The sequence below is a fragment of the Vipera berus genome (assembly GCF_964194415.1).
Source record: "Vipera berus genome assembly, chromosome: 1".
Lineage (NCBI taxonomy): Eukaryota > Metazoa > Chordata > Lepidosauria > Squamata > Viperidae > Vipera > Vipera berus.
This window is the reverse complement of record NC_138202.1, coordinates 342,154,550-342,169,171: the sequence shown is the minus strand read 5'-3', so window position 1 is coordinate 342,169,171 and position 14,622 is coordinate 342,154,550. Positions and strand designations below refer to the sequence as shown.

General features: G+C 42.7%; 1 protein-coding gene across 2 annotated transcripts in view; it reads right to left on the bottom strand.

Annotated features, from left to right (window-relative positions):
- The window catches only part of AP2B1 (adaptor related protein complex 2 subunit beta 1), an 83,417-nt gene that overhangs the window by 51,481 nt on the left and 17,314 nt on the right, over positions 1 to 14,622 (bottom strand). For both annotated transcript variants that reach the window (XM_081332615.1, XM_081332616.1), the window contains exons 6-9: positions 5,861 to 6,051; positions 3,330 to 3,551; positions 2,539 to 2,659; positions 1,833 to 1,928 (exon numbers count right to left, since the gene is read on the bottom strand). In XM_081332615.1, the coding sequence (XP_081188741.1) occupies positions 1,833 to 1,928; positions 2,539 to 2,659; positions 3,330 to 3,551; positions 5,861 to 6,051 (630 nt within the window). The remainder of the gene's footprint in view (positions 1 to 1,832; positions 1,929 to 2,538; positions 2,660 to 3,329; positions 3,552 to 5,860; positions 6,052 to 14,622) is intronic.

Sequence of the window (14,622 nt, the reverse complement as noted above, 5' to 3'; positions counted from 1 at the left end):
CTTGTGGTCATGAGTCAAAAACTACCTGTATAGCCTAACAGCAGAGCACTATATCACATGGAAAAGCCAGGCATTCCTCCATTTGTCCTAGAAACTCGAAATATATCTAATTAGTAATCCTTTTGAAACTGCTATCTGCTGAACCGAACATGAAATCTTGCCGATTCATCCTCAAATATTTGCCCTTTTTTAAAGAAAAGGCATTTCCCAGTGTTGGCTCCTATGTTGGTTAAGCTTAATAAATAACAAATCATGTTTATTGTTAGAAAAGCTGCTAGGGAGTTTGGAGGGGCTGGCAATGGTAGAGGAGGTCAGTCTGTTCCAGAGATAAATGCATTTTAAATTATAACAGTTCCCCGCTGACTGAATGGTGCTGTCTAAATCAAGGGCTCTGAAAGCAGAGAGAACAATAAAAGACAGGATTTCCCAAAGGACTGAAAGCTGACATATATGTTTTTGTAGTGTGAAGTGAAGATCAAAATGCTGAAAATGTTCTCTTTTAGGATGAGTAAGAAAAAAGAATTTACTATGCTCAGATACTCTATTCCCCAACCATATTTTTGTGCAGTGGTGCCCCCCCAAGGAGGTGTGTCAAAGAAAAAAAACAACCCAACACTCTCAAAGCATGTAAAAAGGGGCAGAGATTTGATCACACAGTTGCAGCCACCTCATTTCCTTTCTTTGACCTCGTCTTCCAACACTGACATCATGAATCCACCAAAATTGACTGTGGTGCTTGTGTGTTACACCAAGTGATCTGGACAGACTCGAACACTGGTTGCTATCTAACAAAATGAAATTCAATTGTGAAAAAAGTAAGGTTCTACATTTAGGCAGGAAAAATCAAATGCACAGGTATAGTATAGGTGGTACCTTGCTCAATAGTAGTAACTGTGAGTGAGATCTCGGAGACCTAGTGGACAATCACTTAAATATGAGCCAGCCGTGTGCTGCAGCTGCCAAAAAAGCCAACACAGTGCTAGGCTGCATTAACAGAGGGATAGAATCAAGATCATGTGAAGTACTACTACCACTTTACAATGCTTTGGTAAGGCCACACCTGGAATACTGCATCCAGTTTTGGTCACCACGATGTAAAAAAGATGTCGAGACTCTAGAAAGAGTACAGAGAAGAGCAACAAAGATGATTGGGGGACTGGAGGCTAAAACATATAGGGAACGGTTGCTGGAATTGGGTATCTGTAGTTTAACGAAGAGAAGGGTGAGGGGTGACATGATAGCAGTGTTCCAATATCTCAGGGGCTGCCACAAAGAAGAGGGAGCCAAGCTATTCTCCAAAGCGCCCGAAGGCAGGACAAGAAGCAACGGATGGAAACTAGTCAAGGAGAGAAGCAACCTAGAACTAAGGAGAAACTTCCTGACAGTTAGAACAACTAACCAGTGGAACAACCTGCCTCCAGAAGTGGTGAATGCTCCAACACTGGAAGTTTTTAAGAAGAGACTGGACAGCCATTGGTATAGGGTTTCCTGCCTGAGCAGGGAGTTGGACTAGATGACCTCCAAGGTCCCTTCCAACTTCTTCTTCTTCTTCTTCTTCTTCTTCTTCTTCTTCTTCTTCTTCTTCTTCTTCTTCTTCTTCTTCTTCTTCTTCTTCTTCTTCTTCTTCTTCTTCTTCTTCTTCTTCTTCTTCTTCTTCTTCTTCTTCTTCTTCTTCTTCTTCTTCTTCTTCTTCTTCTTCTTCTTCTTCTTCTTCTTTAAAACTATTTGTTTTCAAAGCATAACCCTTACAGTTCATCTCCTGAACTGAAGTTCAGTCAGCTACAGCAATTACAACACACAAAAAGCAAAATCAGGGAAGAAAAGCTTCTCACTTCAACTTTGATGGCACATCGTCCAATGGCACGGACAGCTTTGCGGACAAAGTCCACATCCACTTCTGTGGCGTACTCCTTCAGTTCTGCTAAAACCTGTTGGAAATAAGTAAAAAAACAAAACAACAAACAAACTCAGATTAAATCTGAGTGTGGCACTATTTCTTTGTTGCCCTTGTCCCCTATTGGCTTGCTACCACTGATATGATCCAATAAAATGGAAACAAGTATACAAGTTTATAGACCACCTGTTACAAAGAAATACAAACACATTGGAAATGTATTACAGCAGGAGATGGTAATCATTTTAAGCCAGTGGGAAGATTTGGAATACTGGGACCATGTTCTGGGCATTCACATCAAAGTATTCCCAGGGTAGGAATGGCCATACCCATCGATCCATTTATCAGAAGGCCAACCAAGCAGAGGGCTGTAGCCACACCCTTATTATTGTCTAAGAATGTTTAGGTTGGGTTCAAGTCATGCAGCATACAGACTTGTCAGAGAAAAGAACTAAAAGAAGGCAGGGAGCTGGACACAGTCAAGAAATGTGTTATTTGTCACAATGTCACCCCAAGGCACCAAGCTGAGGGGTGGGATGGGGTGGTCAGGGATTACAAGTAACGGCAAAGCTAATGGCAAACTATTTATTGGAAGACATTTTCTAGACAAATGTGAAATGAGACCCATTGGCTCCCAGACTGACCTGAGCAATGTTGGCCTGGGATGCTAAGCGAATCATGATATCGAGTTTCTCCAGCTTCACGTAGATGGGGTCATTGTATTTCACAAAAAACACCTTGATCTCTTGCTTTAAGATTTCAGGCCTGGGAAAGGAATGAGCGCACACACACACTAAAATTATCACCGAGCTGCACTCTTGTTCATTCCTTACAAAAGGCAGATTTGCATTTGTTTTCCAGTTATAGAACTGCCATGCAGACTAATAGGCAGGGCTTTTTTTCTCACAGAATGCTCAGAACGGAGTTCCGGCACCTTTTTTGGATGGAACCTTGTAGGGTAGGCAAGGTGGGTTGTATAACATGTGTGAGTTCCGGCACCTTTTTCTTTTACAAAAAAGCACTGCTAACAGGAGATATGAAAGCAACTCTAGTCAGCTTCCTATCACCTACTTGTACCTCTGAATATGATGGATTATATTATCCTAGTTAGCACAGACACTGTACTGGCTGGGAATAATGGGAGATATAATCCAACCTACCAGGAAATCTGGCAGGTGAGGAAAAGCTGTATTAAATTGCTTGCAAATAGAACAATAACAGTGGTCCAAATTTCTCTATTTGCCCCCTTTAATGGCATTTCAAACTATTTACCAGAAGTGCACTTTTTGTGAGCCAATGCCATTAAATAATTCTGTATTAACACATCCCTGAAGTTGCAGAATACCAGGATCAGCCCAAGTTGAACAAACAAAGCTGTCTCATATGCAGTTATTCAATCAGAATCTTTGAAACAACATCCTTCCTTGTGCCTGACCTTTTCTGCACAATCAAGTTGATGTTCCTCAAAGCAACGTATTGGACCTCAGGCTCGCCGGACAGCAAGGTGACCAGTGGAGGGGCCAATTTCTTCAGCAACATGTTGTAATAGTCAGAATCCTTGGGAAGGAGCTCTAGGAATTTCATTAGGACTTTGACAGCCGAAAGCACAACAGCGGAGTTGGCATGAGAGAGGCGAGGCGTCACCCGTTCGCATATGCTGCCAAAGAAGAGAAATAAGAATAGAGGCTAAGGCTGTTCTTTTCTCCTGGAAAACCCTGGCTATGCTGGAGAAACACATTTTGATAACCCAAAATTAGCAAGCAACACAGTGGGTTTTTGTTTTTTAAAGGGTTTTGCTGTGCAGAATCAGATATCCCATTAAGTAAATCCTTGAGGGTCTTGACTACAATATTTTCTGTTGATAGTTATAGGTGCTAATAGAGAAGCAGACAAGCAGTGCATATTGGAGATAGCTAATCTACTGCTTTTGGTTCCCAACATCTGGAAATAAAACTGGTTCAGATGCAATCTGAAATACCTGGATTAATCAATCTCAGACTGATTTCCTATGTTTGCTGATTCTCAGCCACTAAACAATAGCTCAAAAAGAGAAATTTTACTGTTGTCCTAAAGTGCACTGAGAATCAGCACTAAAGCAGGAAGGAAGTTTCACTAAAGGCAACCAACAAGTGTCACAATAGCTGTCATTTATCTGGCCTATGGAAAATAAGCTCAGACACCAAAATTAAGCCTCCTTCAAGTCAAACGTGACTCCTCATGACACGGAGATACCTGAACAATTTTCCTGCCACAGAACGGAAGTAGCCCCCTGCTATTTCCAAGACATTTTTCAACTTCACAATCTCTGTTGCTATGCTCCTGGGATTCTCTGGTAGCCTCAGATCGAGGTAGTAATTTGGCCTGATACTGTTTAGCTTTGGATGTTAGATCAGAGGGCCCAGGTAGTGCTACCTATTGGGATAATACGGTTGGGAAGCAGTTCTCAGTTCATGGGATGGCAAAAAGAAGACTGCATCATCTGATTTCTGCTTCATACCACAGCTTCCTACACCCCTTCAAAATCTGCTCTGTAAGATCTGAGAAGTCTGCAGAGCAGATTTTAAGAGTGGGAAGTGGGAAGGGGAAATCACACCCCTCCGATTCCACTTACAGAAACCTACCTTTGGATAATACCCAAAGAAACTTTTGAAGTTCTGCATGCCAACTCTGTTAGTGGTTTAATATTAACACGGTTTTTTCAATATCTGGTTTTAATAAGAACGTATCCCTAACCACAGAAGCTTCCTGGACAACTTGAGGCCAGTTGCTTTGTCCCAACACAACCCATTTCACAGTGTTGATGTTCCGGTGGGGGGGGAAATAGGGAGTTCCATAATGTTATAAATCTAATGTATACAATACATAAAAAATAATGCAAGTCTGCTTCTTGAACATGCCACTATCCTTACGTTGTGTGTACCTCAAAGAGTTACTGAAGAATAACCAAAGTTAACAACTGTCTACCTAGGATTTAATTCTATCTAAGCAATTTTTATACTGACAAGAGATAAAGAAGGTCTGAGAAGATGGAAATCAGCAATTATCCTGATCTGAGAATTCACTGTCAAAAAGAGCTAATAATAAGCCTCTCTCTAACTCCCAAGGCTGTGTAGGGTGACTGACGATGTGGTAGGTTCTCAACTGCAGGCAATTCTGGAGGCTGTAGAATAGCCCGACCCATTTCAAAATGGCTACGCAATTGAGACTGCATCAGTTCTATTTATATAAAAATCAAGAAAAGATAAGATGACTTATTCTTGATTTTTCAGTGACTTTAGATAACATTAAACATAATATCCCTCTGGATCATCAAACAGATTTGAGAACAGGACACATGGCTTTGCAATGGTTCTACAGCTAGTCCTCACATCACAACCACAATGGAGCATGGCCTTTAGGCTGTAAGTTATTGCAGTCATAAGTTGAGGTATCACATGGCTCAACTTAATTTTATGACCATTTTACAACAGTCATAAAGTAAGCCAATGAGGCTCTAAAGTGAATCATGAGGCCATTAAGCAAATCCAGCATATCCAATGGGTGGTTTTCTTCCTGGAAAATGGCAAAAATGGCACAAATCACAATCCTAGGGCTGTGGAATGCTGCAACCGGTCATAAACTGATTTTAACTGCCGATTTAATCTTTCATTATACTTGTTCATTTTATTTGCTTTTTCACTTGCCATTTAATTACTCTGAATGTCTTCATTTTACATTTGTTCTTTATCATTGGTGACCAAGAGAGTTTGGCAGACGGTTGTATAACCAAGTTAAATAAATATAAGTAAGCCAGGGTTAGCTTAGTGTGATCTGTGAACCGAGCCAGAACTGGATAATAGAAGACCTACGGGCAGGGTTTTCCACTGTATCCCCTGCCACAGTGAAGCGGTCACAAAACTTTAACAAAGTTTCAGTAAAAGGAAAGGAGAATTCCCATTCAAACAGAGCAGTCATAGATCAGCCAACCTTTGGGCTTCACGGTCATCCTTTGGGTTGTAGTTGGAAAGGCAGTCTAGGATGAATATCTGTCCCCACTCTGTGCATTCATTTAAAGCAGTGAGTAGCTTGTTGATGTTCTGAGGGTTCAGATCTAGCAGATTGCTATTTGGATGTGATTCGCTGATTTCAGACAAGGCAGCAACAGCATTGGCCACAACCTAGCAAAAAGAGAGAGCAAAAGGCTTGATACTCAGCAGTGGAGCAGAAACTTCGGAATGCTGCTTACCTTGCATGAACTTCTGAAGTCAAGTCTGCAGGATGGATGGAGATTTTTTTGAAATGATTACGTTGTGCTACAGCTCATTTCCTTTTTTAAAAAAAATCATATTAACTGATGTAAATAGAACTTCTGAACGATGGATCAATTCAGCCACATTTTTCTAATATTCATAGATTACTTTTTGACATGGACTGGCAGGGGTTTACAAAATCCGTTTTGTGTTCAACCAATTTAAAAAAAAATACATAATACAGGTAGTCCTCAATTTATGACCATTAATTGAGCCCAAAATTTATGTTGCTAAGTGAAAAATTTGTTAAGTGAGTTCTGTCCCATTTCACAACTTTTCTTGCCACATTTGTTAAGTAAATCACTGCAATTGTTAAGCTACTAACACGGTTGTTAAATGAATCTAGTTTCCCCAGTGACTTTTCTTGTCAGAAGGTTGCAAAAGGTGATCCCATGGCCCCGGGACACTGCAATATCATAAATGTGAGTCAGTTGTCAAGCAGCTGAATGTAAATCATGTGATCATGGGGATGCTGCAATAGTCATAACTGTGAAAAATGGTCACAAGTCACTTTTTTTCAGTGCCGTTGTAACTTCGGACAGCCACTAAGTGAACTGTTGTAAGTCAAGGACTGTCTCTACACATATTTATATACTATGTCTCCACACGGGCTGACAAGAGTTTACAAAATCCCTTCAACCAATAAAAATAAATACATAAAACACTATAATATAAAATTGGTATTTATCCATAATACACATGAATTAACCAAGAAGGAACTTTCTGCAAGATATTCCCTTTTCTCTATTACATGCTCAGAGACAATGGTTCCTCTGAGATTAGACATGCCACTGTGTCTACATTTGGCTTTTTGAACCATGATGACTAAAGAATATATAGCTAGCGAGATTTGCACATTGCCTTGTCATAAGTCGTGGCCTATAAACTACAATCAGTAGCCAGATTCACATAACATACTAAATCAAAATATCATTATTTATTATTATTTATTGGATTTCTGTGCTGCCCATCTCACTCATACAGTGACTCTGGGCAATTTACAATATAATAAAAGTTTAAATGTGCAAAAAATCAATTATAATAGAATAAAATTATAATAGAATAAAATAAAATAGAATAAAATTATAATAGAATAAAAAGATAATTATAATTAAAGTTATACAGCTAAATCTCTTATCCAAGCGCCCCAGACGCTTAATGGATCCCCAGAGGTTCCAGGCAGCGCTGGGGTCCCCACCTGCCTCCCTTGCTCACAGCTCGGCAGATGCCTTAGTGGAAGCCTGGGAAACGACGGCCACTGAGGCTCTTGACCGAGTTGTACCCCTGCGGCCCCTGACCCGGTGCAGATCCCGTCGAGCTCCATGGTTCTCTGCGGAGCTCCGGGAGATGAAGCGTCGGAGACGGGGCCTAGAGAGCGGTTGGAGATCCAGCCGATCCGAATCCGACCGATTGCGACTAAGAGCCCATATTAGGTCTTATCTCGCTGCGATAAGGGAGGCGAGGTCTAACCACTTCGCCACCCTTATCGCGTCCGCAGATAATCGCCCGGCCGCCCTGTTCAGGGTGACTCGCTCCCTCCTAAATCAGGAGGTGAGGGAGGATCCCTTGCAGGGTCGTGCCGAGGAGTTTAACCAGCATCTGTCGGACAAAATCGCTCGGATTCGGACCGGTCTGGACTCTGACTGGGCAGAGTCTGGCGATCAGGACACGGGCGGTCTTGTCGATACCATCTGGGATGAGTTTGATTCTGTGACTCCGGAGGAAGTGGACAGGATCATGGGAAGGCTGAGCACCACCACATGTTTATTAGACCCGTGCCCTTCCTGGCTGGTATATGCAGCCCGGGAGAGGACACGCAGCTGGTTCCAGGCAGTTATATCGGCTTCTCTGAGTGAGGGTAGCTTCCCCGCCGTCTTGAAAGAGGCGGTGGTGAGGCCTCTCCTCAAGAAGCCTGCCTTGGACCCAGCTGTATTGAACAACTTTCATCCTGTCTCCAACCTTCGCTTTCTTGCGAAGGTTGTTGAGAGTGTGGTGGCGCATCAGCTCCCTCTGGTCCTGGATGAAGCGGATTATCTAGACCCGTACCAATCGGGTTTCAGGCCCGGGCACAGCACGGAGACGGCATTGGTCGCGCTGGTGAATGATCTCTGGAGGGCTCGGGACAGGGGATATTCCTCTGTTCTAGTCCTATTAGACCTCTCGGCGGCTTTCGATACCATCGACCATGGTATCTTGCTGCGGCGTCTCAGGGGACTGGGAGTGGGAGGCACAGTTTTACAGTGGTTCTCCTCCTATCTCCAGGGACGTTCGCAGTCGGTGTTGGCAGGAGGGCAGAGGTCGACCGCGAGGTCTCTCGTTTGTGGAGTTCCTCAGGGGTCGGTCCTCTCGCCTCTCCTGTTCAACATCTACATGAAACCGCTGGGTGAGATCATTCGTGGTTTTGGAGTTGGGTATCATCAGTATGCTGATGATACCCAACTTTTCCTTTCGACCCCAAACCACCCCAGTGATGCCCTCAACGTGATGTCCCGTTGCCTGGAGGCGGTTCGGGTCTGGATGGGGAGGAACAGACTTCAACTCAACCCCGACAAGACTGAGTGGCTTTGCATATCTTCATCCCGGGTTTATTCGGATATTCCACCTTTGGCTATGGGGGGTGAATTATTACCCCCCGTAGATAGGGCTCGCAACTTGGGAGTCCTCCTAGATTCACGGCTCACCTTGGAAGACCATATAGGAGCTGTGACTAGGGGGGCTTTCGCCCAGGTTCGCCTGGTGCGCCAGTTGCGGCCCTATCTTAGCCGGGATGATTTATGCACAGTCACTCATGCGCTCGTGGCCTCTCGTCTGGACTACTGCAATGCTCTCTACATGGGGCTGCCCTTGAGGACCACCCGGAAGCTCCAACTGGTACAGAATGCAGCCGCGAGAGTTGTGTTGGGAGTCTCCCGATACTCCCACGTTACACCTCTGCTCCGTGAGCTGCATTGGTTGCCAGTTGCCTTCCGGGTGAGATTCAAGGTACTGGTAATGGTGTTCAAAGCCCTCCATGGCATGGGGCCGGAGTACCTTAGGGAACATCTGCTGCCGGCATCAAGCTCCCTGCGCCCTGTGCGTTCCCACAGAGAGGGCCTCCTCAGGGTGCCACCGATCAGAGAATGTCGATTGGTGGCCCCCAGGGGGAGATCCTTCTCTGTGGGCGCTCCGGAGCTGTGGAATCAGCTACCGGTAGAGCTCCGGATGGCGCCCGATCTTCGCTCCTTTCGTCGCGATCTCAAGACGTTTTTGTTTGTACAAGCCGGCCTAGCCTGATGGGGATTGGTGGGGTTTTTTATTTTTTGTATTCTTAATTTGATCTTTGGGGTTTTATAATTGTATATTAATTGTTTTAACTTGGGCAATCATTTAATCTCTTTTTAATGTTTGTATTTTGTATTTTACTTTTGCCCTGTGAACCGCCCTGAGTCCTCAGGGAGAAGGGCGGTATAGAAATATTATTAAATTAAATTAAATTAAAATTTATGGAAACTGTCAGCTGCTTAGGGTATTCAAGGACTAGACTCTGGATGCATGGAAAGGCTCCAGAGTTAGGTTTCTGGTTCAGAGTTTTTCTACAACCCAAGAAGCCTCTCTCTCTCTCTCTGGGTAGCTGGGGGATTCTGGGAGTTCAAATCCACAGTTTCAAGTGACTATGGATGAGAAACACTACTCTGAAAAGTTGCCACCTATGTGATCACAGCAGATTCTTACCTATCATGCTCTGAATATGCTGACCAACAATTCTCATACCCCAGCTCAAAATTCACAGCAATACATTTTAAAAGAGGAAAGGAAAAACAAGGAATGTCTTTCCAGAAAAATGCCATCATATGTGTATCTATGAAACAGGAGATATGATCAAACATTTAAAAACACTGACCCTGGGGTGCAGTAGTTTATTATTAGGACTCAAAAGCCGGGCATTATAATTAATATAATTAATTCCTGTCCCTATCCTATACAGTCCAATATACAAAGAATTTCTAAAATTCTTTTTAAAAAATCAGCCTGCTTTTCTTTTACAACAGAAGAAAAGAGGGAAAAATGGATTTCAACACTTTATATCCAGCAGCCTATGAAGAATGCCAGCTATTGGAGAAAAGCTTCTGAGAATGGAAAATCACAGCTGGCCTTCACAGTGGCTGGGAAGATGAAAGAGGCAGAACCACAGGGGTCTTTCCAAAGCTGCCCCCATTGCACGTTCGGAATAAAAGCATATTGGGAGGTGTGGAACATGAGGGATGTGCTGCTTGAGTGAAAAGGAATATGCCATTATGTGCAAATCTGCCTGCTGGGAAAGATTCAGGCAGGTTCAACTCTTTGGGCCTGCCTAAACTCTCCCTCAATGCGAAAAGATGGTGATCTACAATCCTTGGCCACACAGTGAAGGGATACATTCGCCATTTCTAGATTTCTGACACTGAGTAGGCAAAGATCAACAATGCAAGAACTACAAACCAACAAAGAACTTATGTAAACAAGGGCTTACCAAAGCAGGAATAACTATACTCCACTGAGATCCTCCTTAACCCCAGATCCCTGTCACCAGCTAAGACAGTCTGGGCACAGTATTATGCTACATGGATACTAGTCCCTGTAGTTTTCTTGGCAACATTTTGGTCTACTGTAGGGGTAAGCAACCTTCGCTCTTTTATGACTTGTGGACTTCAACTCCCAGAATTCCTGAGCCACCATGGCTGGCTCAGGAATTTTGGGAGTTGAAGTCCACAAGTCATAAAAGAGCCAAGGTTGCCTACCCCTGGTCTAGTGGTTAAAGCACCACCTATTGGCTAGAAACCAGAAGACTGAATTCTACTCCTGCCTTGGGCATGGAAGCTGGCTGGTGGCTTTGGGCCAGTCTCTCTCAGCCCAATTTACCCCACAGGGTGGTTGTTGTTGTGGGGAGAATAGGAAGAAAAAGGTGTTATCCATTTTGAGTTATTTATAAAAATAATAAAGCGGGGTTAAAAAACTGGTTTGCCATTGTCTCTTCCTAGGGCTGAGAGTGACAGGCCCAAAGTCACCCAAATGTTTTTGTGCTTAAAGCAGAACTAGAATTCATGGTCTCTCAATTTCCAGCCTAATGCCTTAATCGCTACAGCAAAGTGTAGTGGTTAAGGCTCTCTTATATAAAATAGCCAACTGTATTTTGTTATCTTGGATTTAGGGTTTGTCACAGGGTATAACCTAGACACTGACTGAAGCACAAGAAGACACTACCTTGGTTTTCTGCCTGAAGGCTTTAAAGCAGTGTTTCCCAAACCTTGTCCTTCCTTATCAAAAGAACTTTTTACCCAATGTAAGTAAAATATTTTAAGTCAATTTAAATGTCCTTGTGGTGATTGGGTATTGGGTTCATGTGTAATTATCCAAGGAAAAATCACTTTTACCTAACCTATCCAGTTTTGGGAAGCACTGTTTTAAAGCAGACTATACTGCCCTCAATGTCCACACCAACTCAACTATTTGGTCTACAGTCTCCATAATCCTTAACTATTCACCATGCTAACTGGCCTGATGGGAGTTGTAGTTGAAAGCATCCAGGTTGTTTAAAGGAGAAATTACTGGGGGATGGGGAGAGAGACACTTTTGCGCAAGTCAGTCTCTGAGAAATTTTTTTTTATTTATTATTCTTTTAAGCCAAAAAAAGCTAAGGTTGCATGGGGACGGATTACAATGTTAAAATTCCTGAAAATACTTACGGTAAAAGGTAACACATAGAGCAAGGCACTGTAAAATAAAAACATAACACAAGGAAAAATTTTTAAAAAGAAATATTATAGAACAACCTCTAACTTTCTTGGAAGTTGAGTACAATATTTTCCTTATAACTTGGGGAATCAATGACCATAAAAAAATTGCATGCTGCCCTCTAATGGCTTGTTGTTAATTACAACAGAATTGGTCCAAAGTGCTTCAGATTTCCTAAAACTGAGGACTCATGGAAGGTTTAAAAATCAAATTCTAATCCAGCCCTGCCCTGCTGCCAGTTCCTCTGTCAGGTCCAGCACTGCAGGCTGGGGAACAGCATCACTGGACATTTACAGAGGGCCAAAACTATAGCAGAAGGCTATTATGTATAAGCCTCCTTTTGCCTTTGCTGCTTAGTCACCGGTCTAAGTGTCTGATGTGGAGCAGCGGCCTCCAATTCAAAAACCAAGAAAGATATGTGTGATTCCTCCAAGTAGATTTCTTTATGGTTCCTCCCCATAGACAGAATCTTGCCAAACTGAAGTATGCTATCACCACCGTAAAGCATATATTCTGGGAACTATTAGGAACGTCTGAAAGACTAAAAATCCAACAACTATTCAAAATGGTTTCTCTACTAAATAATAATCTAACTGGGCCGGGAAAAAGAGTTCTAAATTAGCATCCTAGGCAGATGTTCTCCAGCTATTCCATTCACATTATTTTTCCTATCAGCAGCATCTCGCCTTTCTTCTCTCAGCATTTTGCCTCCACCTGGTGTCCTTTCCTTTCATTTGGGATGCTGCTTCCTCAGATTCTCTTTTGTTCTTACCCCCATTACTGTTACGATATGCTCCTAGCAATCTCCCTGTCTTTCTCAATCATCCAAAAGATGTTTGATAGCACAGTGGTATGACAATGGACATAACTTGCTCAGCAATTCATGAGTTCAACAGTCCATCTGCACTTTAATCTTTTTGTGGATTGTTTCATTGGACAAAATCATTGATTTCTTTTAAAAGGAATGTATCCCTTTGTTCATTCTCTCTTCTGTTCCTTCTTTATAAAGAGCCGTCCACCTGGAGTCTGGATGATGGGCAAAATAAAGAAATTAAGTTGGCTTTCAGCTCACTCACAAAGCTTCTTGCTGTGGTGAGAAGATAATGTTGCTGAGAAGTCATCAATATTCATGCAAGCAAATCTGAATAGAAGGATCTTAAACAGATGCTTTCTGAAAGCCAGAAGGGTGTATGATTTTCTATAAGGGGCGGGGGGAGGGGGGAAGCACTCAGGGAAGAACCGGCAAAAACCAGACTTCAGCGCTACCATCTCAGGAAAACCACAAGGTAATCAATAACTATTGTGGTTTTTTTTTCCTGCAAATCATAGTCTGGGGGATTTTGTGGCATCTTGCCAACACTTACATCACTATTGAGAAGGTTTGAGCTACAGAGCCAGTATTCTGGTCAGCTTGATCTGCTCCAGAACTGAAAAGGTAAAGGCAGCCAGAGCTTCAGATTTAACAGTGAGCAATCCATGCCTTAAAAGCTGCATGCTGCTTCAACACCCATTGGAGGCTCTTAGTATCTTACCCCTGAGAATGGATGGGGTGAAATGGGTGCTACAAGCCTCGTGGAGATTGAAGGTGCACTGCCTGCCAAATTCCTCCAACCGTCCCCCCTGCAAAAACTCCCTTTGTGGAGGTATCCCAAGATCAAAACAGATGTCTTAGGTCTCTGCAGCACCTAAGGTAGGGGTAGACAACCTTGGCTCTTTTATGACCCGTGGACTTCAACCCCCAGAATTCCTGAGCCAGCACAGCTGGCTCAGGAATTCTGGGAGTTGAAGTCCACGGGTCATAAAAGAGCCAAGGTTGCCTACCCCTGACTTAAGGCATCCATTTTTAAACCCTCTCAAAATGGAAAAACTGGAAGGCTTGAAGTCTCCTATGCAATCCGCAGCAAAAACAGAGAGAAAATGCTGTTCCCGGGTAAAAGTTTGCCAATTTATCCTCAAACTCCACGTTCCTCTCACTTTTCCATCAGCTACTCTTCTTCCATAAATCTTTTTACCACCAAATTCAATTTTTGTTACTCTCAAACACCTTCAAAATGGCAATTACCCAAAATCCTAGAAACTGGAAATGTGTGAAATTGTGAAAGCCCTTAAGTTGGCATAAACCAGCATTTAAAACAAAAACAAAAACTAAAGATCCCAAATACAGAAAAGAGAGAACATTCTAACCCTACCCACACATAGCATGATTCTGACAATCATCTCCTTTGCCCCGTGCAAATGTTACCTGCAGCCCAGACAGAAAAGTTGCTGGGCATAGCTTGCCCAGAACTGTGATCTTGGACACATATGAATAAAGTACCCTAATGTTTCAAGGTGTCTTAAATATGAAGCTGGGGGACATGTCTACTCAGAAAGCAGCAGATGGCACAAAGCAAACATGGACGAGAGTAATGAAGTTTAATAAAACAAAAACAAACATTTCTCAGAAAGCTAAATTTGTTAGTGCCACATTCCATTCAGAACGACCAACTCATAACTCACATAGCTAGCCCATTTTTTCCAAAGTGTCTCGTCCAAGATGAATTAAAAGCTTCTTTTAAAGTAATCCTTAATCACTTACATCTTTCACTTCTAATAAACTGATCGATTTAAGTGGGCTCACCTTTGCCATAATAGCAACAGCAATAGCACTTACACTTATATACCGCTTCATAATCCTTTACAGCTCTC